General features: G+C 41.5%; 2 protein-coding genes across 5 annotated transcripts in view; one reads left to right on the forward strand and one right to left on the reverse strand.

Annotated features, from left to right (window-relative positions):
• LOC141174026 (sulfotransferase 1 family member D1-like) overlaps window positions 1-25,716 on the reverse strand; it is a 68,853-nt gene extending 43,137 nt beyond the window's left edge. The window contains exons 1-4 of one of the 4 annotated variants that reach the window (XM_073658609.1): window positions 25,562-25,716; window positions 21,249-21,410; window positions 2,681-2,829; window positions 1,320-1,445 (exon numbers count right to left, since the gene is read on the reverse strand). In XM_073658609.1, the coding sequence (XP_073514710.1) occupies window positions 1,320-1,445; window positions 2,681-2,819 (265 nt within the window). In that variant the 5' untranslated portion in view covers window positions 2,820-2,829; window positions 21,249-21,410; window positions 25,562-25,716. The remainder of the gene's footprint in view (window positions 1-1,319; window positions 1,446-2,680; window positions 2,830-21,248; window positions 21,411-25,561) is intronic. The other 3 variants (XM_073658611.1, XM_073658610.1, XM_073658608.1) reach the window with 3 other exon arrangements.
• SLC25A45 (solute carrier family 25 member 45) overlaps window positions 25,212-26,041 on the forward strand; it is a 44,786-nt gene continuing 43,956 nt past the window's right edge. The window contains exon 1 of the mRNA XM_073658612.1: window positions 25,212-25,247. The gene's annotated coding sequence lies outside the window, so the exon portion shown is untranslated. The remainder of the gene's footprint in view (window positions 25,248-26,041) is intronic.

Genomic DNA, 26,041 nt, shown 5'->3' on the forward strand with positions numbered 1-26,041 from the left:
TATAGGGTATTTTCACTTTCAGCAGAAATTGTGTGGCAAACTTTGGTGCCATTTTTACCCATTTTCCCTCGTGAAAATGCAAAATCTGGGTCTAAAACAAAATTTTTGTGGTAAAAATTTAATTATTTTTTCTTCCCTGCCCAATGATTTAAAATTCTGTGACACACCCTTGGTGTCAATATGATCACTGCACCCTTAGCTGAATTAATTGAGAGGTGTAGTATGTAAAATGAGGTCACTTATGGGGGGTTCTGCTGTCCTGGCATCTCAGGCGCTCTCCCAGTGGGTCATGGCCCCGCAAGCCATAACAGTAAAATCTGTACTAAATTATAGCTCTGTTTTGCACTGTGTCTCAAAAGTATTTCCTGATTACATTTAGGTTATTGGCGCACTCAGAAGAAATAGCACAACAAACTGAGAGGTTTATTTTCACCTGTTAGCTGTTATAAAAATAAAAAATTTGGGGCTAAAAATTTTTTAGTGGTAAAAATGTAATTATTCTTTTTTCACCCGCCAATGGTATTAAATTTTAGGGGATGGCACATGTCGTGTCAACATGCTCACTGCACCCCTAGATGAATTCATTGAGAGGTGTAGTTTGTTAAATGATGTCACTTATGGGGGGTTTCTGCTGTTCTGTCACCTCAGGGGCTCTGTCAATGGTGACATGGCACCCTCAATGCATTCCCGCAAAATCTGAACTCCAATATGGCGCTTCTTCCCTTCTGAGCTTTGCACTGTGCCTCAAAACTAGTTTTCAACCACATATGGGGAGTCGGTGTTCTCAAGAGGAATTGTACAACAAATTGTATGTTGCAATTTCTCCTGTTAACCTTGTGAAAATAAAAAAATGAGACTAAAAGAACATTTTTGTGGGAAAATTGTGATTTTTTATTTTCACAGCTCAACGTTATAAACTTCTGTGAAGCCCTGGGGGATTAAGGTACTCACCACACATCTAGATACATTCCTTGAGGAAAAAATAAAAGTGTTAAAGTTTCTAGTAATCTCTGCAACTGAACTTCAGATAATTCATTTATAGTTGTGTTATGTAATTTGTGATATTATTGCCTGCCTAATGTGTTTCCTCTCCGTATACCCTCTAATTTGTACCTCTTTTTTTCTTTAAATATTGTTACTACCTGTATTTTTCTTTCGTTAAACTGTAATAAAATGTTTTATATGGCTATGTCAATAGAAAAAAAAGTTATGGCTCTTGGAATAAGACAATAAAAAAGCAAAAAAAAAAAAAACTTAATTCTAAAGACCCAAAATAGGTCAATTCTATAGGGGTTATAGATTAGGATGTTCTTCATTACCTGAAGGCATTCCTGGAATTATAAATTCTAGATACGGTACACGATTATATATAACATCTCGACGACACTTTTCATGGTCTCCTTCAGCATAAATCATGTCAACAATTTCACATGCCCATGTAGTTCCTAGAAAAAAAAGACTCACATCATAATCTATGTAAATAAATTCTAGATAATTTCCATGACATATAATGATAGTCATATATTCCTAAATCAGGAATTTACGAATATTTAATACTAGAAAGTAGAGCAGCAATATAAAAAATAGAGTGGTACAGGAAAATATAACCAAATGGCATCACACTTACTTCTGAACAGTTTGCATGTATGTTATGTGTATTTACTAAATATATGTACTATATATATATATATATATACATATATATATATATATATATACACATACATACACATATATAAAAAAAAAGCAGTATACGTCCAAAGTATCAGTTATTGCATGCTTATTAGTTGTTACCCCAACTTGTTGTAAATACTTTTATGCCCAAAAATTACAAAAGTATTCTCAGAGTGATACCTTCATTGGCTAACCAGAAAAAAAAATATATTTGCAAGTAAGTTTTCAGAGCACTGAGGCTCCTTCTTCAGACAGGATTACAAATGAATTGATAAAACAAAGGCACAACATTTAAGAGATATTACAGCAGGACATTTGTTCATGAGGTGTATGCGGTGTAAAGTTCCAACGCTTATGGGAAAACATTTCTCTCGACCTGGACGCTGTATGACAGATTTAAAAGTCTTAATACAGAGAGAAAAATTTGGGAATTCAAACTGATAAGAGTGTTCAATTCCTTGATAATAGGACTCAATTTAACACCTGGATTTATGACTCACTATATGGATACAATTCGGCCCTCTACCAGACTGACTAAAGATAACTAAACATTCCCACAGCCTCTCCATTTGTAATGAAAAATGCTAATTTGATTTCCTTGGCTTATCATTAGGAGGCATCACCCCTTACACCTCATGAACAAACGTCCTGCTGTAATATCTCTTAAATGTTGTGCCTTTGTCTTATCAATTCATTTGTAAACCTGCCTGAAGAAGGAGCGTCGGTGCTCTGAAAGCTTGCAAATATATATTTTTCTGGTTAGCCAATAAAAGTATCACTCTGAGAATACTTTTGTCATTTCTGGGCATAAAAGTATTTACATCGATTTTTCTGGCTAACACGGTATGACAATATAACTTTGTATTGTACATCCCAATAATTTGTGAAATTCAGATTCAAGAAAGATAAACAGCAATAAAATAGTTCAAAAGCAAAAAAAACAGTGGTTTATTTGTGAATATGCCTTAATAAATAATGTCAGCTATGGTTTAGTCAATTGTATTACCAGCTTTTGGATAAGTTGCAATAAGCAAATCATCAGATCGGGCTTGAAATTGTTCGACACTTTCCCAGTTTTCAGCAATTTCTATACCCATTGGAACTCCATGTATAGGAACCAGTTTCTGAAGTGCAGAGAAGTCCATTGTTTTTACTCTAAGGAAACAAAAGTGGCTCTTTTACATTGTTTTCTCATGTAGCAGTCAAGTCAATTATGCATCAGGAGAACCAGATATAGTCAATTAAAAGTCTCAACCAACCCCATCTTTACCAACCACTGACTAGATATACTGTAAAGGCCCCGTCACACTTAGCGACGCTGCAACGATCCCGACAACGATACGACCTGTCAGGGATCATTGCTGCGTCGCTATGTGGTCGCTGGTGAGCTGTCAAACAGGCAGGCTCACCAACGATCAGGGGAGCAGCAACATCGTGGAAAGAATCTTTCCACGATGTCCTGCTCCTGGTTACCAGCCTGCTGAAAAATGGTCCAGGACATTCTGCAGCGATCAGCGACCTCACAGCAGGGGCCTGATCGCTGCAAAGTGTCACACATAGCGACATCGCTGGTGAGGTCGCTGTTGCGTCACTAAAACCGTGACACAGCAGCGATCTCGCTAGCGATCTCGCTATGTGAGACGGGGGCTTTAGAGGAGAAGTCCTAATATTCTGAACAGTCATGTTAAACCTAGCAGCCATCTTGTTCAGAAGTTTGAGCTAACTAAGTTTTGCAGCTAATGAGATGCATGTTCTGCGCGCTCTCCCCACAATGCAGACATAAAGTGATGTCAGTGTCATTAGCAGGTATGGTTAGTATCCATAAAGGTTAATGGGAGCAGCTGCAGGTCATTGTGAAAGTAAATAAGTGGTGTTAGATAGTAGTAAATAGTGTCATTGTAATTGTGGTATGGAAATTAGGACAATACAGTTGTCAATATGGAGAGAATTATGAAGAAACTATCACTTAAGAGAGACATGGGGATTTATGGATTGTATTTGAGTTTGGTAAAAAAAACTCATAAATATTGTAATGTTGCATTATCACTTTGTTGTTCTAAAATGCACATCTTCCTCGCAGTATGATGTTATCATGTATACGCCTTTTGCCGCAATATTGTAGCTCCTTTGTTTAAGCCATGTATAAAAAGACCCTGATACTGTTGTTCGAGGCAGACCACCACCAAGGAAGTCCACCGCCAGGGCCACACTATCGCCAGACCAAAGCCACACCAGTGCCAGACCATCGCCAGATATCCTAATGCTGTGTTTGGTCACCTGCGAGTGCCAGTGTATTTTCCCTGCCTGCATTCTGAACTGTTCTGCCGCATATCTCTGAATAAACTTCATTCTCTGCTTTAAAGAAGAAATCGTCCCCACTGTTTTCCCGGCTCTTCCAGCTCTCAGTAAGGACTTTCTTACATATACCATATGTTAGGTCAAAACATGTTAGAAATAGTAAAATAAACCTCAGGAGAAATAGTAAAATATTGTCAGCAGCACGAATCAATGCAGCAATTGGGTCTGTTCACACCTAGTTTGCAAAGCAACTAGGAAAATCTGCATATTATCAAGGTTCTTTTATTCAGAGTTGAAAACATAGTATAATGCACTACTGAAAAGTTATTTAAGCTCTTTTTTTGCAACAAACGAACCATTTAACTGCAAATACCCATTGTAGGAGTAGATAAAACCCACTCAGATGTTGGGAGAAACTACAGCATTGCATTGTAGTGAAGGAACTGCTCCCCCATATTTGGATAATAGCAAAGTCACTTTCTGGAATATGGAAAACTTACCTGGTGTATTTGGTGAATATGGTGAAAAATGCTGAATTGCCATTAGAGATGACCGAATATTTTGAAATTCAAATTCGCCTGTAGTGTCTTCCCTTTTTCTGTTACCGTGAGTGAGTGTGTGTTACGATCATAACACATGCACAAAAATTAAATTGTGGCAGCAGGCCACAGTATATGTTCGGGTGTGTACCCTTTTCAAATCGGGACAATGTGTCATATGCCTGTCATGCCAATGCGAGGAGTCTTATAGGCCATACAATCTTCTAGGAAATTAAATATGAAATTGGGCAAGGTTTAAAAGGAGGGGCCACGGCCTCCCACAGACCAACAAATATATTATAATCTATGCTAGCTAATAGCTGGCGTAAATTTATATATCCGATGCGTGAACAGCTTGCTCCGCTTAGTGAATTTGGCTCCTTGAACACTAGCAGAATTTGGATAAAAATGCCAGTCTTGATAAATTCACTCCATTGTGTGTAAAAATAAAGCACAATAAGTCACAAAATAATTTTTCTTTATTTTGTTTTTACATTCCGTACCATCATTGCAGTTTTCTGTAGAAGATGTTCTGACAAATATGTACGCGTATTACTTGTTCATGAAAAGCAAGTTATTTTATACATTTGCATTATTGATTTTCCTTAGAGTGAGTTTGTACAAATTCTGGTAGTCTTTGTACAGTAGTATGTAAATGTTTGTTTTTTTTAGATGTAATATTTATTTAGTGTGTTGTATCTTAAAAATCATGATAACTGTACAGTGACAGATGCAATGACACCCGCTCTGTACAAACACTGACCAGCACAGAATGCTGCCAAAGTTTAACTTTTAAGTAAAGCTTGCAGAATGTAGCTGTGATTATAGTACATGTTGTAATTCAGAATAAATACAAGTAATTTAATGTATTTGTAAAGACTCATTTTTGGATGTGGATTTATTACGAGCATTCACTTTAAAGAGGACCTGTCACCTGTCCAAAAAGAAAATGAGTTTGTTACCTTGCCAAAATCCCTGTGCTTTTTCATCCTGCCACTGTTTTCCGTTTGTCATTTCGTCCCTGTGTTATGCAGATATGCCCTTTTTCTTTTTTGGCACCAAGCAGGCTGTTAGGCCGGTACGCAGGAGAAGGGCTTTCTCGCGGCGTCCTGTCAGGCCCTTTCCTGCTGGTCAGTAATTGTCAGCATTTAGGTTCCGTTCAAGGGATTCTAAGTGTGGTTTCTGCGCATGTGCAGCTAAGCCACGCCCCCTTGCTGTCATGTGCCGCTAAGCCACGCCCCCAGCTGTCTGGTACAGCGTGGTTGGTTGTCCTGGGGGGCCTAGGCTGTCTCTAGTGTATTCAAGGGCTCCGTGGGCTCCGCCCCAATGCCTAGTCTATCTCTTTCTAACCTGGGGTGAGGTCTCTGGCAGTAAATGCAGTGTGTGAGAGTCGTTGTCAAGGGTTCCTGCTGTGTGCTCCCTAGTCATCCTAGCCATCAATTAGGGCTAGGGAATGCTGTGAGCAGCACGCTCTACGGTGTCGGTTCACCGGTTGGCGTCCACGCCACGGAGGCGTCCTCGCTACCGATCCAGCATTCCAGGGTCCGCCATTGTATGTGTGGTCACACTGCCGCTTTTACACCCATGTGTTGGGTGCTACAGAGATCCTCCTCCTCTTTAGGAACTTAGGTTCCAGGCCTTTCCTGGCCTGTAGCTATATGCAGCTCTATATGCCGCCATCTAGTGCTCAGGCATTTCATGCTGCCAAATCCTTCCTGCTCTGCACAGCAGTGTCTTGCAGTGCAGAAGTTTATTAGTTTTGTTTCTGGAGTGTTGTTAACTCCCAGCATTGTACCTTGTTTAGTTATTACTTGTGTGTGCACTTAACACACTAGTTCATTTCTTTCTCTGTGCTTAGCTGAATATTCCTCTGGGACTCAGCTGCTGCAGCTCCTCTGCAGTCCGGTGGACCCCGACGTGTCCTTTAAGTTTTATTTTATTTTATTAAGTGACACGCCAGCGTAACACAGGCTTGTGGTCCAAGAGGGTGTTTCACAAAATTTTTCACTTGAGGCATGTATTCCTCCCCCTCTATGATGCTGCCTAATCACTGCTCAGCAGCTTCCAGTTTGAACAGCATGATATTGTAAGTTCATGCTGTTCAAACAGGTTCAGAGGCTGCTGAGCAGAAATTGGGCAGCGTCATAGAGGAGAAGAACTACGGCACGAGATCACGCTTTAGATACTGCTGAGAGATGATTGGACAGCATCATAGAGGGGAAGAAGTACAGCGCGAGATCACGCTTTAGATACTGTCGAGTGATGATTGGGCAGCATCATAGAGGGGAAGAAGTACGGCGCGAGATCACGCTTCAGATACTGCCGAGTGATGATTGGACGGCATCATAGAGGGGAAGAAGTACGGCGCAAGATCACGCTTTAGATACTGCCGAGTGATGATTGGGCAGCATCATAGAGGGGAAGAAGTACGGCGTGAGATCTTGCTTTAGATAATGCCGAGTGATGATTGGGCAGCATCATAGAGGGGAAGAAGTACGGCGCAAGATCACGCTTTAGATACTGCCGAGTGATGATTGGGCATCATCATAGAAGGGAAGAAGTACGGCGCGAGATCTTGCTTTAGATACTGCCGAGTGATGATTGGGCAGCATCATAGAGGAGAAGAAGTACGGCACGAGATCTTGCTTTAGATACTGCCGAGTGATGATTGGGCAGCGTCATAGAGGGGAAGATCTACAGCGCGAGATCACGTTTTAGATACTGCCGAGTGATGATTGGGCAGCATTATAGTGAGGGAGGACTTCACACCCGAGAAAACACTTTTGTGAAATGCCCTCTTGGACCACAAGCATATTTGGTGCCAAAAAAGAAAAAGGGCATATCACTGCAAATAAGTGAGAAAATTGACAAATGGAAAACAGCAACAGGTTCAGGGGAACACAGGGATTCTAGCAAGATAACAAACTAATTTTTTGGACATGTGGCAGGTCCTCTTTAAGGCTGGGCTGACACCTTACTGTCACAGTTTAATTATTTGCTGGAACCATGGTAAAAATTGCACTATTTAGTAATTTCAAAAACTGCGGCACAACGTTTCAATTTTGCCACAATTGCGTAAAAAAAAGCAGCACAACCACAACATGGGAATGTAACCAAAGTAGTTGTCAGATCTCAGAAAAAGTTATGTATTGTTTTTGAGATGTAAATTCAGGGAAGTTACTAATATACAGTACTTTATTTTTCAAGACTATGTGGGTCATCCTATTTCAGACCTTTATGGTCTAGTGGAGCTCCTGTTGTCATTCTGATACAGGCAGAAAGTTTCTCACCCTTCTATGTGTGTTGGTGACATGTTTGAAGAGGGTTTTCTGGTTCAGTATCATTAGCTAAGACAGCCCTTCTCTATCTGTACGTCAGCCGTGATTAGCCCTTACTACCTTATTCACTCTCAGTGAGGAGGAGGAAGCTCTCTGCCCATGTCGAAACGTAGGAGCCTCAGAACTTTTGGGACCACAAAATGGACAATGACCTAATACGATCCATGCAGTATTGAAAAATACAGTATATTAGTAAATTTATTTATTTTAGATTAAAAAATACTTTTCTGCTGACAGACAATCCCTTTAATGCATCAGAGTGGTCGTGAGCCTGACGCTAATGTATTTATTGACAAATCTAAACAAGAAATCTTTGTGGAATACATTAATGTAGTAAGAGGGTATACTCACCGAAATGATGTGTTCACTTCCTCGTCTGATCTGGATGTAAGCAACAAATACTTTTGCCTTCTCTATTTGCATGGATGAAATGTAATCTTAGGCTTTCTTGGTTGTGTTTTTTTTAGTGAAGTCTTTTATTCTATGCAGTTGTGTGCTTCAGATTTATAACAGAAAGAAAACTGGTTTTTCTGTGTAGAAATATGTAGGAATGGTATTCGCATGGTAACCAAATATGAGTTTCATGCTAGCAAACAAAAGGTGTTCTATATATGTAAAGTAGTGTTGTGGGAGGATTACATCTTACCTTTTTACACCCATTGCGAAGTGACATATTCATAGTTTATTCTGGTATTGCAGACCCAAACTAGAGTGCAGTGTAGCTACATGATAGTATATGACTGGACTAAAAAATATGCTCATTTAAAGAAGCACTCCCATCAATGTTTTTATCCTCTTAATATATTGCAGTCATCATATTCTATAGCATTGTGTACTTACAATTGCTCATTTTGCCTTTCTACCAAGCTAATTCTTCTCTTTTCTCTGCTCTATGTAGAAACAGGAAGTCTCTTTTCCCTGCATGAATCATTCCCCTCTTCAACTCCTGTCCCAGCTGCTCCCTCCTCCCTCCTGCCAGGGACTTTTGCAGTGACACATGACTCATAAAGGGAAAAGAGACTACCTCTTTCTACCTAGAGCTTAGAGAAATTCAGCTAGTCTGTCTTTAATCATGTGATGTCATAGACCTAATGGAAAAGAGAAGAATTAACTGGGTAGAAGTAACTGGATAAGGCTCTATTCACACTTTTCTTCACATGAAATGAACTTTGGATACCAGCAATAGAATACTTTGATTCCGTACCCTATCAAGAGGATACTGATTAAAGGGAATTTGACAGTAGGATCAACCCTCCTAAGCCATCTATATGGGCATGTAGGTCATAGAAAGATGAATAAAATTATAGTTTGATATCTGCGATCAGATGTCATATTCCAGAGAAATCCATGTTTTTCTTATATGTAAATGAGCTGTTAAGATCTAAGGGCCGGACGTAGATCTCCCAGAGAATCTGCCTTCAAATCATTTTTTAAATAAAAGAGGATGTTACCAGTGTGAGACATGCAGTGACTGACAGTCTGCTCTCCTGATCTCACTGCAGAGCTGTGTGTGATTATAACCGACACATCTGCAGGTCTCCTCTCAGTGCTTCAGCTTCCACCTCACAGGAAGCCATTGCTGCAGTACAGTAGAGCTGTAGAGCTGCAGCAAATGTGTTCGTAAGTAGGCAAAGTTCAGTTCAACTATTCTGTGTTGGTTACATGTCTCACACTGGTAACCCCCCCTTTCATTTATAATAAGCTCTGGAGGGAGATTATCAGAGAGATCTATGTCCCGCCCATAGATCTTGACAGCTCATTTACATATAAGAAAAAAGTGAATTTCTCTGGAATAAGACATCGGATTGCAGATATCAAGGTATCATTTTATTCGGCTTCCCATGACTTACATGCTCATATAGATGTCTCTACTTCTCATTCTGGCGTGTGGCAAATATTAAACATAATGGTAATCCTAATTGGTCTAAAACAGGAAAGGCTTATTCTAATTTCATGTCAGATATTGTGAAAAACATGCACATGTGTCTTTTTATATAGTGTATGTAAACTTCTGGTTTCAACTGTATATGTATATATATATGTGGCACCCCAGGGGTCTGGTTACCACAGTAATAGAAATATTACATCTGAGAGCAAGTGGGAGGTTTCTCTGGTCAGGAGCCCTTAAGCATGCAACATCTCCTGCCCAGACCTGGGAGGGGAGGAATCTGCCCTATATAAACTGGGTCTGGGGCGGGGTTAGTCGGAGAGTCAGAGCCTGGAGACAGTTCCAGACACAGGGAGAGTTACAGCAGGAGCTCTGTAGGAGCAGTAGCTGAAGACCAGGGGCTGGAGCGGAGCAGAGCTCGCCCTGGCAGAAGAATCTGATAACCGGACACCGGAGTCTGAGGGTGTGGGGACTGATATCCACCCAGCAGCAGAAACCAGCCGGCAGGGGATTACAGGTCCTCTGGCCATAGAAGCCCGGAGGCTCAGTCACAAGGAAGGGACCAGCACCGCCATCCAGGAGCGGAGGCTAACAGAAGGCCCCAAGTCACCAGCCATACGGGTGAGCATCACACGGTATACTCAGGGACGTGGGCTACTTCTACCCGCTTACAGCAAGGTAGCCAGAAAGAGTGCAGATAGACGGGGAGGCCTACAACTCCACCTGGCCAGGGGAACTCCTGTTTGCTCGCAGACTGACCAGGCCCCTTATGCTAGCCAGTACTCCCGGGAAGTTCTGCCTTAATATCACCAGTAAAGACCCTGAACTGCACTGCAAAGACTCTGAGTCGTTCCTGCTTCATTGCCGCACCAGCACTACTAGTGCTGGGACGCCCGCGCACCATCACTCCCATCATCCACATTCCCTGCCAGGAGGCCATACTCCTCCCGTGGGGAGTTATCCCATCTTTTGCTGCGCACACCACACCAGCCTCAGCGGACTGCCTTGCAGCGGCGGTACACCCTGACCGCAATCCACGGGTGGCGTAGTCGGACAATTAACCTAAAACCCCTAAAAGACTGCCATCGGCCTGACCAACCTGAGTCACAGGACCGGGTCGCCGCCACGGAGACTACAACCCCCAGAGACCCGGCTCCGGGTAACCCACACACGTACACACTAGGCCCAGGGGGCGCGTCATATATATATATATATATATATATATAATATATATATATATATATATTATTCAGACTAAAACATTTTATAAGGATAAAAGGAGGTTATAATTTTTCATCCAGTAAACTGTATTGAACTTTTTGCAATCCTCTGATTGCTTTCATAGTACATTGCAATAATCCTGTATTGCAGTGTATTACACCTGTCAGTGCTACACTAAAAAGGCATGGCCTAATGTAATGTGGCTTAATCTGCCAATTATCTCAATGCCTGATTACTTTTGTTGTCATGTAAGTTATATGGTAAGGCTCGTTAAAGGGTCGATATTGACTTTTAGGATTGCTAAATCCAATAGGTGGCACTAACGTTCTAGTCCTCTTCATCTCTATAGAGCATATTTAATTCCCAGGGGAGCATGCATGGCATATATAAGTCTCCTCACTCTGACATGCCAGGCCTGGCTTGTCACTCTCCACAAGGAGAAATGTTATCCCTTAGATCCCAGTCCAGAGCCTCTCACCTAGCCATGAGGGGCAATACTCTGAAACACAATGTCTGCAAATTGAATTCTGATTTGGCTTTTATCCTAAGTCATATTGCAAGGCTTGATATTGACTTTTAAGATTGCTACTTCCAATAGGTGGCACTAGAGTTCTAGTCCTCTTCCTCTCTGAAGAGACAATTTGCATATTTAGGTTCTCATGGAAGATAACACCACCAAAGTTGTCCGACATTGTCCTCTCCACATTAAAAAACCCCATAAATGCTGAAAAAAACAGAGCTTGCATTACATGTGTCGGGAAAAGTCTAAATGAATATCAGTTGGTAGACAATTATTGGAGGTGTATAGGCACGAAGTTTAGTGACATGATATAACAGATTGCTAACCAGTTGAGCTCCTGTCAGCTTTCCATTCTGTCTCCCAATTTTTTTATGGTGCTATTAACCACAGTCAAAGATAATCTTAGTCAAAAATAATTGGGTTGAATGATTTAAAATCCAACCTATCCAACCTCCCCAATTTCTCTTTTCTTGTGCATGTTGGGATACTCAAATGAAGCGGCATCAGAGGCTGGGCTAGTCCCTGCATTACTGAGCATGCGTCGGATGTCAATCCCGATGGATGCTCAGTAGATTCTTATCACTGTGCAATGTGTATAATGACAGTGCGCTCTCTCACTGGCTCTGATCAGAAGTAACAAGCCGGCAACAGAGCGCACTGTCAGTGTGTGTTGTAAGACGAATACCTGGCTTGCAGAGATCAGCAACGCCACCTCAGATTAGATTATGGCATTAACTAGATTTTAGATTGACGTTGAATTTGTGTTTCGACCATCCCTTCAACATTTCACCTTGTTCTTGTTTAGAAAGCAAAAGTCCAGTCATGCATTTTCTTTCTATATTATGAGTGTGTAATAAAACGACTCTATTGCTTGTGTCCAAAGTACATTTCATGGGCAGAATGTAAAGGAAAGTGTTAATGGAGCCTTATATTGTAAGAGCTCATTCAGATGTCATTTTTTTTCACATACAAGAAAAACGGTCCAAGTTTCATTTTTATATTTGATCAGAGTTTCATCAGCGTATCATCAGAATTTGGACAGAGTTTCATCAGTTTTTTCTGATGGGGAAAAAAAAGTTTCTCCTGATGGGGAAAAAAAAGTTTCTCCAGATTCTCCTATCAAACAGTCCAAGAAAGGACCCATAGACTTTCATTGGTGAGTTTGAACAGTGACTCCGATCATTTTCAGACAGGTCTCTGTGCTTTTGTGTAGATCATTCAGTCCGAGGAAAAAAATGGACATGTAAATAGCCCCATAAACTATGAAAGGTATGAGTGCTAAACATGGATAGCACTGGTACGAAAAAGACTGACGTCTGAATGAGACCTAAGACTGGAAAAGATCATACATCCATGTAGTAAAACTTGACCTACAATGGAATGCAAAACTACTGTCATGAGGTAGTTGGCAATTGACCTCGGGTTAGGTGGAAAAACAATTTTGTGATGTTAGCTGTACTTGAATCCTCTTCAGCTGTCTCCATCTATTTCGTAGACAATGAATGGAATGACAATGTGCATATGCAATTGCCACTCCATCTAAAGAGACATAGGACCCCTGATTTATTGATGAGCTCCTCTCAATTGATTTATGACCACAAAGTTCAGTTCAACTTTCATATGGTGAATTCAGGAGGAATTCAGAAGAAGGAAGGAAGACGAAGCTTACTGATCAATTCTCAGTTAACTTATTCTGCAGCCAGCAACAGACAGTGCAATATATAGGCTATAGAAGTTAAACGGTGCAACATTTTTAATGAGACCCAATAGAAAAAATGATTTTGAGAAACAAAGTCATGTACAGGTGCATCTCACTAAATTAGAATATCATCAAAAAGTTAATTTATTTCAGTTCTTCAATACAAAAAGTGAAATTCATATTATATAGCGTCATTACAAACAAAGTGATCTATTTCATGTGTTTATTTCTGTTAATGTTGATGATTATGGCTTACAGCCAATGAAAATACAAAAGTCATTGTCTCAGTAAATTAGAATACTTTATAACAACAGCGTGAAAAAAGTTTTTAAAATCCGAAATGTTGGCCTACTGAAATGTATGTTCAGTGCCTGCACTCAATACTTGTTCAGGGATCCTTTTGCATCAATTAGTGCATCAATGCGGCGTAGCATGGAGGCGATCAGCCTGTGGCACTGCTGAGGTGTTATGGAAGCCCAGGTTGCTTTGATAGCCGCCTTCAGCTCATCTGCATTGTTGGGTCTGGTGGCTCTCATCTTCCTCTTGACAATACCCCATAGATTCTCTATGGGGTTAAGGTCAGGAGAGTTTGCTGGCCAATCAAGCACAGTGATACTGTTGTGTGTAAACCAGGTATTGGTACTTTTGGTAGTGTGGACAGGGGCCAAGTCCTGCTGGAGAATGACTTTTCCATCTCCAAAAAGCTTGTTGGCAGAGGGAAGAATGTAGTGCTCTAACGTTTCCTGGTAGACGTCTGCGCTGACTTTGGTCTTGATAAAACACAGTGGACCTACACCAGCAGATGACATGGCTCCCCAAACCATCACTGATAGTGGAAACTTCACACTAGACCTCAAGCAGATTGGATTGTGGCCTCTCCACTCTTCCTCCAGTCTCTTTGACCTTGATTTCCAAATGAAAATTGGAACTCTGGGACCTAGTGGAGTGCGTCAATGACTGCCTTCTGGACATCTGTCAAGTCAGCAGTCTTCCCCATGATTGTGGAGCCTACTGAAACAGACTAAGGCACCTATTTAAGCGCTTAGGAAGCCTTTGCAGGTGTTTGTTAATTATTTTGATTTACTGAGATAATGACTTTTGTGTTTTCATTGTCTGTAATCCATAATCATCAACATTAACAGAAATAAACACTTGAAATAGTTTGTAATGTGTTTGTAATGACTCTATATAATATATGAGTTTCACTTTTTGTATTGAAGAACTGAAATAAATAAATTTTTTGTTGATATTCTAATTTAGTGGGGTGCACCTGTATATAAGTAAAGAAAAATTGCCCTGAAGAAGTCCACATGCCTTAAGAGACAAAACATTTAATAACCACTATTAAACAATCACTGGCTTCCAAAATCTTTACAACTATTACTTGGGTATTTAAGTATTTACAATTAAGGAACATACTAGGACACATTTAAAATGCAAATTTGATTGTACTAGTGATGCAGTTCAATAGGAAAAGTACAGCCAACTATTTCTTATCTGTTTTGTACATGAAAAATAGACTTTGTGTCTCCAGATTTCATATTGCCCCTCCCTGCTCTTTGTTGAGTGTGGCGGACAAGCAAGTGTGCAGGTTTTCAGTAGAGGTTTGAAGACTTTTTTAAACCTCTTAAACCTTATTCTTTGGTTTTCTTTCAACTTTATATGTATGTGATGAACTCCTCTCTTTGTCTTTTTCTTCTTCTTTATTTTCTTTTATCTTGTTGGTATACAGGGACACTATTTGGCAAGCAGAGGTAGCTGTTACATCTTGTTACTGATGCTCAATGCCTCCTTGCCACATTAGAAGATACCAGTGTTTTATTTGGCATATGATTGGTGGGCTCCCTTGTTCCTAAATTTGCACAGTCAAGTCTGCTGTATAATTAGTCAAAACGGCACAAAAAAAAATATTGTGCCATTTGATTAATAACACCTAAAAAAATACAATGATCATATGTATGAGTCCATTGTATTAATGAGGGGAGCGCTAACCTTGTCTCTTTCTGTCCCACCATTGACTAATGGCTTCTGTCTATCTGTATGCATGGTGGCCATTAGTCAATGGCTATGAGTTTGTTGTGGAGCTCCTTTTATGAATACAATGTATTTAATATCTGTAACATCTGTGCTGATTCGCGCCACCTCTATTTCCGCTTTGACCACTGGGTAGCATGCGCCTTTATTGCATGTAACGTATGACAGTGCTGATCCTGTTTTTTCCTGAGAGTCTTGTAGTTGCTTTATAAGGGAGTTATGGGGTGAATTTTGGTCTAGATTTTGATCACTCCACCCTGAGAGCCCTGGGTGGGGCAGTCAGCTATTTAAACACCTGAAACTCTGACTCCACTGCCAGTCACTAGCATTAATGTCCTGGTGTATACTGCTGTGCTACTGTTTGTTGTTCTGATTATTCCTAATCTTTGACCTCGGCTTAACTTTTGACTACTTGCTTGCTTTACGATTTTGTCCCTGACATGACCTCTTGGCTTTGACCTGCTTGGCTACCCTTCCTGCCTCTGGTTATCTCCTCCAGAAAGCAGCCCTTCTGTAGAAGAAATTCACTGTGTCCCCCTGTAAGACCAGATCCCTGTAAAGGGGTTAAAGGGTGGTCGGGGTTCCTCTAGAATCTGCCAGATGGAGTGGCTTCTGCCAAGTCTGTCTGAGGTAGCCTTTTTGAACCAGTGGCCTGAGAGAGTCATGACAAGGTCTATGAATCCATTGTATTCTTTGATGGCTGCTATTACACAAGGGGCACAATATTATTTGAGGGGCTTCTTGTGAAGCACATCTGTCTTTATATTATGCAGATCCTAAATAAGGCTGCATATTATCATTGTTCTGCGTTAAAATGATTGGCAGCACAGAGAATTTTAAGTGTGGTTCAGGCTTAAGCTTTGAGTTTTAATGTGGCTGTCCAGGATTGAACAACTGATGACTTATCCCTCAGATGGAAAAGACAGTGTCCAATTGAGGTGAAAAAAACGTCAAAGCTCCATTTATTCTGTCATACATGCAACGTTTCAACTAACAATAGGTCTTCTTCAAGCAGGTTTGAAAAAGACCTATTGTTGGTCGAAACGTCGCATCTGTTGCAGAAAAAATGGAGCATTGATGTTTTTTTCACCTGAATTGGCCGCTGTCTTTTTCTTTTATTGAATTTTTCCAAGTTGACTCCTTGGGAATTCTTAGTATAATCTCTTTTTATTGAAATGAGAAAAGGCATAAACATACAAAATGAACATCAGTAGAAGCCAGTGCTCAGTCTCGACGGTCAGTACATTGTATATTCACATATTTACTATTTTTCTTATAAGACTGAAGCACCTTTATCCAGCAGTATAAGCTTACTTTTATCTGTTCCAACAATGGAACCAGGAACATATATCAAATATCAACAATACAAAAACAGAAGAAAAAGAAAGAAGAAAGAAGAAAAAAAAAAAAGGGAGGGAGAGCAGGAGAAGAAGTAATAAGAAAGTGAAAATAGGAAAGGAGAGAAGGGTTAAAGGAATGGTAACGGGGCAGGGGGGTCTGAGCTAAGGTTCCATTTTAATTTCACTGATCATCTCCAGCACCAATCCGGATCCAATTCGCCTATTCATCAGTCCCTACCCAAATAGCCCGTGGAACTCCGACGAGTCTTGGAACAATATCCAAACGCTCCAAATCTTCATGAATTTATCCGCACAATCATTGAAATCAGCAGAAAGCTCCTCCATTCTGCAGATATTAGCCATTTCATTGTACCACTCTGAGATTGGGGGGATTTGAGGTGACTTCCAATAACTTGGAATCACCGCACGAGCTGCTGTTAAACAAAATCTCAAAATATCTTTTTTTTGGGATCTAATCGATGAAGGCAGAATGGAAAGTAGGGCTATCTCAGGGCAATTCTCAACCCTATTTCCAGTGATTAGGTTATAATTGGAGAATATTTTTTCCCACAGAGGTTTGATCCGACTACATTCCCACCAAATGTGGAGCATAGATCCCTTTTCCACTCCACATCGCCAACACATGTCTGAAGTTGCCGGAAATATGGAGTGGAGTTTCACAGGATACCGATACCATCTTGCCATAATTTTGAAATTTTTCTCCTGCGCATAATTCGCACCCGACATTTTGTGCGTAAACAAGAAACCTTTTTCCCAGTCTGACGTGGGTATGACATGTCCTAATTCCTGTTCCCACTTATGTTGAAAATTAAGCTTTTCTGAGATATTTATGTAGCACCCTGAGGATTCGGCTGCTACAGGGGTATTGCACCTCAAGCCAGAGGTGTGATATTCCACTCCCGGGTAAGGATGGAGTGTGGAACTGAGCTCAGTAAGCTGCATGCACTACACACATCCCATTTCCGAGGAACAGACCAACGGTACTCCCACTTAGAAATGTGCAGGTACGACAGTGTCTGTTCCTGGCTGGAGTGGGAGGGGGGTGGAACATCCCAGTAGTGTAGGGGCAGATAGAGGGAGCAGTCTGGGTAGTGCTAGGAGCTCATTGGGTGCTGGTCACCTGAGCTCACACATAGAGGGAGTATATAAGGTGGGAACCATCTTAGATCAGGGTCAGTCAGAGAGACGTCAGTCTTTGTAGAGGAAGAGAGCAGAGGAGAAGAGCAGCTCCAAGGCCAAGAGAGAGAGAGGAGAAAGAAAGACCCAGAGGGGGAGAAAGAAGGAACTCCAAGAACCCAAATTAGACCAGAGGGTGAAGAGTTGGCAACAGGGTACCGGATCCCAAGCTGGTGGAGGCTACAGCACACCTTAGCCAGGAACCGGAGGTCGTGGGCAGGACCGATCTGCCACGATCACCCACTAAATCCACCCGGAAGGCAGACCAGGAATAGGGTCAGGGAACCCAGAGACAAGGGTTTACCACCAAGAGGCCCGAGGGAGCCGGACATAGGTGGATCCCTGGTGGGGAAGGCCAGAGAAGAGGACAGGACAGAAAGGGAGCTCAGGACCACGCTCCAGAATCACCTGGGGGTTGGCCGAGTCCAGGACCTGGTGGACGCAGCACGGCTCGGGTGGTCACTTAAGGCCGGAGTGACCAGAACAACTGCAGTAAGTAAACAAACCCTGAACTGCACAGCCCGACTCTGCGTCTCATTTCCATCCTCGCTGCACCACCACAACCCCCATCCTCTGCAACTGACCCCCTGAGGCTATACCCCTCCCGTTGGGGGTTATACTACCTGAGCTGCACATACATCACCAGCCTCAGCGGACCCTGCTGCAGCGGCGGCCGTACTGACCGCAATTCAACGGGTGGCGTAGTCGACACAAAAGAACATCTAGTAATATCATAAGGACTGCCACACACTGAGCTTGACACCCTGGGCACGGACCGGGTCACAGCCACTCGGAGACTACAACCCCCATCTGATCCGGCTCTGGGTATCCCCAACAACACTGGCCCAGGGGGCGCGTCATTTACCCCTATCAGACAATTATAAAGCATGGATATTACATGGTTGGGAGGAGATCCCTGCAAAAACAGTCTCTCAAAGGAAGATGGTGTACACTGGAATAGGGGCGCTGCCCCCCTAGACGATAGAAACGATTGTAACTGTAGATATTCCAACCACTGGAGTTTTCTAGACGGATACCTATCTTGTATTGTATTGAATGACGCGGAAATCTACCATTTTCGAATATCTGCAGAAGGCGAACATCCTCCCTAGCTCTCCATCCCATGAAAGAATCCCTCAAATATCCAGGAGGGAAGGAGGGATTAGAGAATAATGGCATAAGAGGGCTGATTGTACTAGAGGAAAAGTGTTTTTTCATAATTGCATGCCAAACTTTAATTGTACTCCTAGTCAATTCAGATAAACCTCCAATTGAGAAAACATCTGAGGCGAAGAGCCAAGGAAGGTGCTTCAAAGGAACAACTACTCCCTCCTGCTCAACAGTGACCCATTGCTTTGTCAAAGAATTATAGTGCCAGTCTAGAAGGCGACCCAAAGCAGAGGCTTGAAAGTATGTTTTAAAATTCGGAAATCCAGCTCCACCAGCGGCTTTAGGGAGATTTAAAGTCTGCATACTTATCCTAGGTCTACCCCTACCCCACACAAACCTAGTTAATACTGTACGTAATCTGCTGAAAAAGCTGCATGGGGGAGAGATAGGGACAGTTTGAAAAATGTATAAAAAACGGGGAAGTATATCCATTTTTACAGCATTCATTTTGCCAAACCAGGACATTCTCAGTTTACTGTAATTTAGTAAATCTTTACATGTACGGTCCAAGAGAGACTGGTAGTTTAGCGCATACATTTTTGACAAATCAGAAGAAACGAGCACTCCCAAGTATTTTATCGCCTCCGATTTCCACTTAAAAGGGAAGTTGTCCATTACCTGTTTAACCTCTCCCTGTGGCAATGACACGTTTAATGCCTCCGATTTTGAGTAATTAACTTTGAAATTACTCAGGAACCCAAATCTGTCAAACTCCTTCATTAAGGAAGGAAGAGATGTCTGAGGTTGAGATACATAGAGGAGGAGATCATCTGCATATAATGCTGTCTTATAAGTCCTTGAACCTATTTTAACCCCTTGAATACTACTATTTTTCCTTATAGCATTGGCCAGGTGTTCCATCACTATCACGTACAGAAGGGGGGACAGAGGGCACCCCTGTCTAGTCCCATTTTGTATCTTAAAGGGTGAGGACAGGGTTCCATTAACCCTAACTCTGGCAGTAGGACCTGTATACAAGGAGAAAATCAACTGTAAAAATCGTGGTCCAATGCCTATTTGGCTTAGTGCTTCCTTCATAAATTGCCAATGAACCCTATCAAAGGCCTTCTCTGCATCAACAGATAAAAGGCCCATAGGTACAGAGTTGCTTTTAGCTTTAGAGATTAGCAACATGGTCTTAATGGTGTTATCTCTTGCCTCTCGGCCCTGAATAAATCCTACTTGATCCGTGTTTATAAGGGAGGGTAACAATGGGGCCAGTCTTTCAGCTAGAATTTTGGAGAGTATTTTAATGTCTACGTTTATTAATGATATGGGTCTATAATTAGCCGTATTTGTAAGATCTTTACCCTGTTTAGGAAGGATACTAATATGAGCTTCCAATGACTGGGGGACAAAACATGTCTTATCATTTAGTGAATTAAAGGTTTTATGCATAAAAGGGGATAGTTGAGTTTTAAAGGACTTATAGAATGCTGGGGTAAATCCGTCTGGGCCAGGACTTTTACCAGATGGAGTAGATTGAATAGCAAGATTGACCTCCTCCTCCGTGATGTCTTTTTCCAATTCCCCAAAGACCTGTCTATCTAAAGATGGTAAAGAAGTATCCTGTATATACTCTTTGATTCGGGCAGTTAGTTCGCAGGGAGAGAGATCAGAATATTGCCCTTTAATATTTTATAACTTCTCATAGTATGAGCGAAATATCTCGATAATTTCTGTAGGGTTGTGGGCATCCTCCCCATTCTGTTTCTTGATATATGGAACGTATGTTGCCACAGAACGAGGATGAAGCAATCTTGAGAGTGCCCGTCCACATTTATCCGACGATTCATAGAAAAAACTTTTAGTTTGCTCCCTGTGTCTCAGATATTTTTGCTCAAGCAAGATCTTAAGATCATTCCTTTTTTTTGATAGTTCTGCAAGTATATTAGGCGACAATGTATGTTTGTGCGATATCTCCAATATGTGTATCTGTCTCAACAGGTCATCCACCCTCTGTGTTCTTTCTTTTTTGAGTCTTGAACCATGCTTAATCAACACGCCTCTCATGACACATTTTAGAGTTTCCCATTGCAGAGGAGTTGAGGTCTGATCTGTTTTGTGAATTTGCATAAAAGAATCAATAGAATCTTTTAATTCTGTCATGCAGATACTATCCTTGAGAAGGTGATCATTCATTTTCCATGTCCACGAACGTCGGACAGAGGAAGGAATAGATAGGGATAGAAAAATTGGAGCATGATCAGACCACAACATGTCGCCTATTGTGGCAGATGGGTTTAAAGAAAGAGCGTGATGACTCAACAGGAAGAAATCAATGCGACTATATGAACCATGCGCAGGAGAAAAATATGTGCAGTCCTTACCCTGAGGATTTAAGATTCGCCAAACGTCTGTCAATCTGAGGGCGTGGATGGCCCGCTTCAGTGATCGGAGCCTTCTCGAGGGGACAACACCCCTTCCTGAGGATGAATCTAGCGCTGGATTCCACGTGAAGTTAAAGTCTCCACCTGCAATCAGAATACCTTCTGCAAATTCAGAGAGGGATGTTAAAAAGGACCTACACGTGGGGATCTGATCTTTGTTAGGGAGGTACCAATTTGCTATTGTATATATTGATTCCGCTATTTTAAGTTTTAAAAACACATATCTGCCTTGATCATCAATGAGAGAATCCATGAAAGTGTAAGCCAACGATTTGTGTATGGCTATGGATACACCCTTAGAGCGTGAATCCGGATTAGTGCTGTGAAACCATCGAGAATAATACCTATCACCAAGAACAGGCACATGCCCCATTTTAAAATGCGTCTCTTGTAACATAAGAACCTGAACTTTTTGTTTGTGCATAGAGTATAAAATTTGAGAACGTTTCTGTGGAACATTAAAGCCTCTTACATTCAATGAACCTACTTTAATAGATGACATGATTACCAAGGGTGAGGAAGGGGATGAGGTGAGATGGGAAACGGAAATATAAAGAAAATTAAGAAGAAAGGTACAAAATAAAGGGACGAGAAAGCAAAAGGGAGACAGAAAAAAAATAAAATTAGAGTAAAGAGAACAATCTGATGAGGGGAGATGAGTCTATTTTACACCTGCCAGCAGTGTGTAAACCCCTTGGGAGAATGGGCTTTCTACCGAGGAGCCGTCCCCCCCAAGCCCAAACAACAGGCCAAATCTTTTGTACTAAACTTTGATATAAAGGCAGCCAAAAACTGTCATAGATTAACATCTGCTTATCACTATATTAAATCACGAGTCAATATATCACATAACCTTATGAAATAATATCTTTACCTCCCAAGAACTGAATGCTATTGACATAGTACAATCAGTTTTGTCACTGATAACCGATCACATACGTGAGGTATTCAAAATATCAACTATATTCTACGTAGGAACATAACATTCTAATGTCTTTCACCAGCTTGACTAGCACTGAGGGCTAGAGAATTGACCACGGGTCCTTTTTGTGAGAGACGTTTCAATCTGGGGGATGCGAAACGTGTTTCCTATTGATCTCTCTTCTAGATTCTTCTCTGGCTTTGTTTCTTGTCACTTTTTGTGATTGTGGGTTGAGATCCGACTTGGGGCCTCCTGGGAGACTTGGCCAATCCTCTGATGATATAGATACGTGGGGGATCCCCAAGCCCTTAACAAAAGCCGGGATGTCTCCAGGGCAGCGTACCACATGTAAAACCCCAGAATGGCGGACTTGTAGGCGGAAAGGGAAACCCCAAGAATATAATATGTTCTGCTGTCTCAAAACCTCTAATAGAGGTCTTAAAGTCCTCCTCTTCTGAAGTGTGTGACGTGATAGATCAGACATGAGTTGTACAGGATGATCTTGATATAGAATAGGATCCATTTTTCTGGCCTTTATTAAGATGCTTTCTTTGATTTTGTATTTATGAACCCGGCAAATCACATCTCGATGTTTGGACATGTCAGAGGGTCTGGGACCCAGGGATCTATGGGCCCTGTCTAACTCCAACTCACTCTCTAAGGGCCGACCCAGAATAGAATTGAACAAATGGCGTAGTGTCTCATCCAATTTATAGTGTTCAATTGTCTCTGGAAGTCCTCTAATCCTAATATTATTGCGCCTTTCTCTGTTCTCAATATCGTCTAACAAATCTGTTAGGTATTCCAGTTGGTATGAGTGGGAGGACAGAGTTTGTTCATGAGATTTAACTTGTTGGGCGATGGATGCTGTGTGTGACTCAGCAGCAGACACTTTTTCTGTTAACTCTTGCATGTCCCCTCTAATGGCAGCAGTTTCAGCTCTGTAGGAGGACTCCAGTCTGGACATATAGGATTCCATATCCTCCCTGGTTGGGATAGCTCGTATTCGAGCTTTGAGATCTCTCCACACTGCCTCATGCTGAGATAAATCATCCTGTTGGCTCTCCTCTGAGCAGTCAGGAGAGGGAGAGCATAATAATGTGGGGAAGGAGCCTCTCTCAGGGGATCTATGGTCATCAGTGGACCATTGGGGTCTCTGTAGGTCCAGACCCGCAGCAGAGGTAAGCTCTGCCGAGTCTGAAATGTCCGGGGGTTGGAGCACTGAGCTATCCCCCACCACGCACCTGAATCCCGGAGGCGCGAAACCAGGGTCCGCCATCTTGGACTCCGTAGCTGCGACAATGAAGCCTCCCGTGGTCTCCCACGCCTGAGAATCCTCCGCCGACGAAGGCATCGCCCGGTCTGTTGATCTCGATGTGGGGGAGCGTTTACCACGTGGGCTCAGAGCCTCTGATGCAGGAGCCGAGGAGCGCTGTGCAGGGCCCGCCGACGCCATCTTAGATCCCGCTCGTGCAGGAGAAGCAGGTGCAGTACTTCTCAGATAGCGTGTAATGTTCGTTGGAGAGGCCCGCTGGATACTCCCACTGGTCTGTGTTATGTTCCGTTTCTTTTTTGCTGGCATTGGCAGTATTTTGGCTCGATTTGATGTGGTAGGCATGCCCCGAAGCTGGGCCAGGGACGGGAGCAAACAATCTTGCGACTTCACTCCTCCATAGCCAGGCCACGCCCCCCTCCTTGGGACTTCTTAGATGGTTCATCTCTTATGGGGGCCTGTGTGCCCTGTATAATTGTCCGATATTGGAGTGCCGCGAGCCACCTTTATTTTCATTATCCCTCAGATGGGTCATCAATATGAGATTGGAGAGGAGAGGAATTCCAGCGTCAGGATCTTCAATGAAACCATGAGTTTATTCAAAATGTTAAAAAGTCACAATATTAAACCATGAGGATAATCAGCAAACGCGTTTCAGACAAACGTCTTTAGTCATTGCATGCTTGGTATTGCAGTTTGGTATTGCGGCTTTTTTGAATCCCTCTCCTTTCGTGTTTCTCCCTTGTGGCACTACAAGTTTCGGGTGAGCTGATTTCCTTTCACTATTTTTTCTTTTCTATCAATTTGGGATTGGTTTGGGTCCAAAACTTGGCAACAATCAGCTGAAATTTTCCCCGGCAGAGGCAGAATTCAGCAGCCCTATAGGTTGCTTAGTGGCCGCTGTTGAGTGCTGCACTTTATTTCCCATGGAAATTAATGGGATATAAAGTGCAGTACCACTAAGCAATGTATGGGCTGCTGCGCTACGTTCCGTCCATTGTTTATATCCGGCTGCTACTGAGCAGATTTCAGCTGATTAATGGGTGTGCTGGTGTTGGACATACCAATTTCCTACTCAAGTGAATGGGAGATAAACATCAGTGCCTGGCATCGTCCACTAAGCAATGTAAGGAGCCGGAACGTTCTGCCAGTACAATGCTTATATATTGATTTCAGTTAGTCGGTGGGGGTGTCTGGTGTTGGACCCCCACCAGCAACCCTGGACAACCCCTTCAATAACATTTCTTTTCTATTGTATTTTTAATTTATTTCTCCTGTATCGACTTTATTGAATAGAATAGCCTAAAACAAGAACAAAAGACATGCAAATTACCGCAGTCCAATTTCCTCAAGAGCCAGCTCTGGAAATGTTTCCCTAAACTGTCTCTTTTACCACAAATACAACTGTGATTGCAATTTTCATTAACTGATGATTTGCTGCATCCTTTTGTTTTTGCTTCACATTTGGGAAATGCAAATAAAAAATGCAAGAAACAAATAAATAAATACAAAATAAAAAGTGCAAATAAATTATGCAATGATGTATTTTTATGCCTTTTTGCTGCTCTAGAATTGATTTTACTGAATTAAAATTCTGCTTACATATTACAAGGAAACACAATTTTGTACGGAGAAAGAAATTACGTATAACTTTTCTAATCTTTGCTAAATGAATTGGAAACAATTATTTTGTTATCAAAGGTCCGAGAGCTCTCTAGTGAATAAATGATCTGCACATTAAAAGGTGAGCATTGTTTTTAAATTTGTACAACATACTTAATTATACGGAAAAAGTTAAAAGCAGTTTCATTATTTTTTTTTTTTACAAATTAACTTTTTAGAAAAACAAAGAAACAAACAAGCAAAACAAATGTACCATGTTTAATAGTTTTGCCAGCATAACTCTAATCCTTCCTTAAATGTGCCTTATTATACATGAATATGGAGCTTGTTTTAAAACTTGTAAATCAAGGTTATTCATACTATGTATTCGTCAGTATAATAGTTAATAATTAGTTGTTTTAGTTCAGAGCCACAACAAATGTTGAGCTTACTTACTTGTCGTCCTCAAATATCATCCTATTATGTTTCTGTTCCTTTAAACGATCTTTGCACGAGATCTTTGCAAAGTGTAGGAGTAAAGTATTCCACCGCTGTCACTTACTGTGAACGTTAGAAAATATACTTGGTTATTCATTATACATTTTAGGTACACATTAACTAATAAAACATAGGAGTGTCTATAAAGTTCATAGTAGGTGCTCAAACTCAGATACAGTATGACATTGGTGGTGCCAGCCAAATATAGGTCAAAAGTAATAAAAGTACGAAGTTAGAAACTAGACAAGCCATATGAGTGATTATCAGATGTGTACCTCATCACCTCCATGTTCATGACATGTTTTCAGCTTTAAGGAGAATACATGTTTTAGAATCTGTAGATATGCAAATTGCCTCTTCAGAGAGGAAGGGGACTAGAACTCTGGCGCCACCTATTGGAAGCAGTGATCCTAAAAGTCAATATCGACCCTCTAACGA

The sequence above is a fragment of the Phyllobates terribilis genome, unplaced genomic scaffold, assembly GCF_046119375.1.
Source record: "Phyllobates terribilis strain yellow unplaced genomic scaffold, ASM4611937v1 Scaffold_13__5_contigs__length_258822181, whole genome shotgun sequence".
Taxonomy (NCBI): domain Eukaryota; kingdom Metazoa; phylum Chordata; class Amphibia; order Anura; family Dendrobatidae; genus Phyllobates; species Phyllobates terribilis.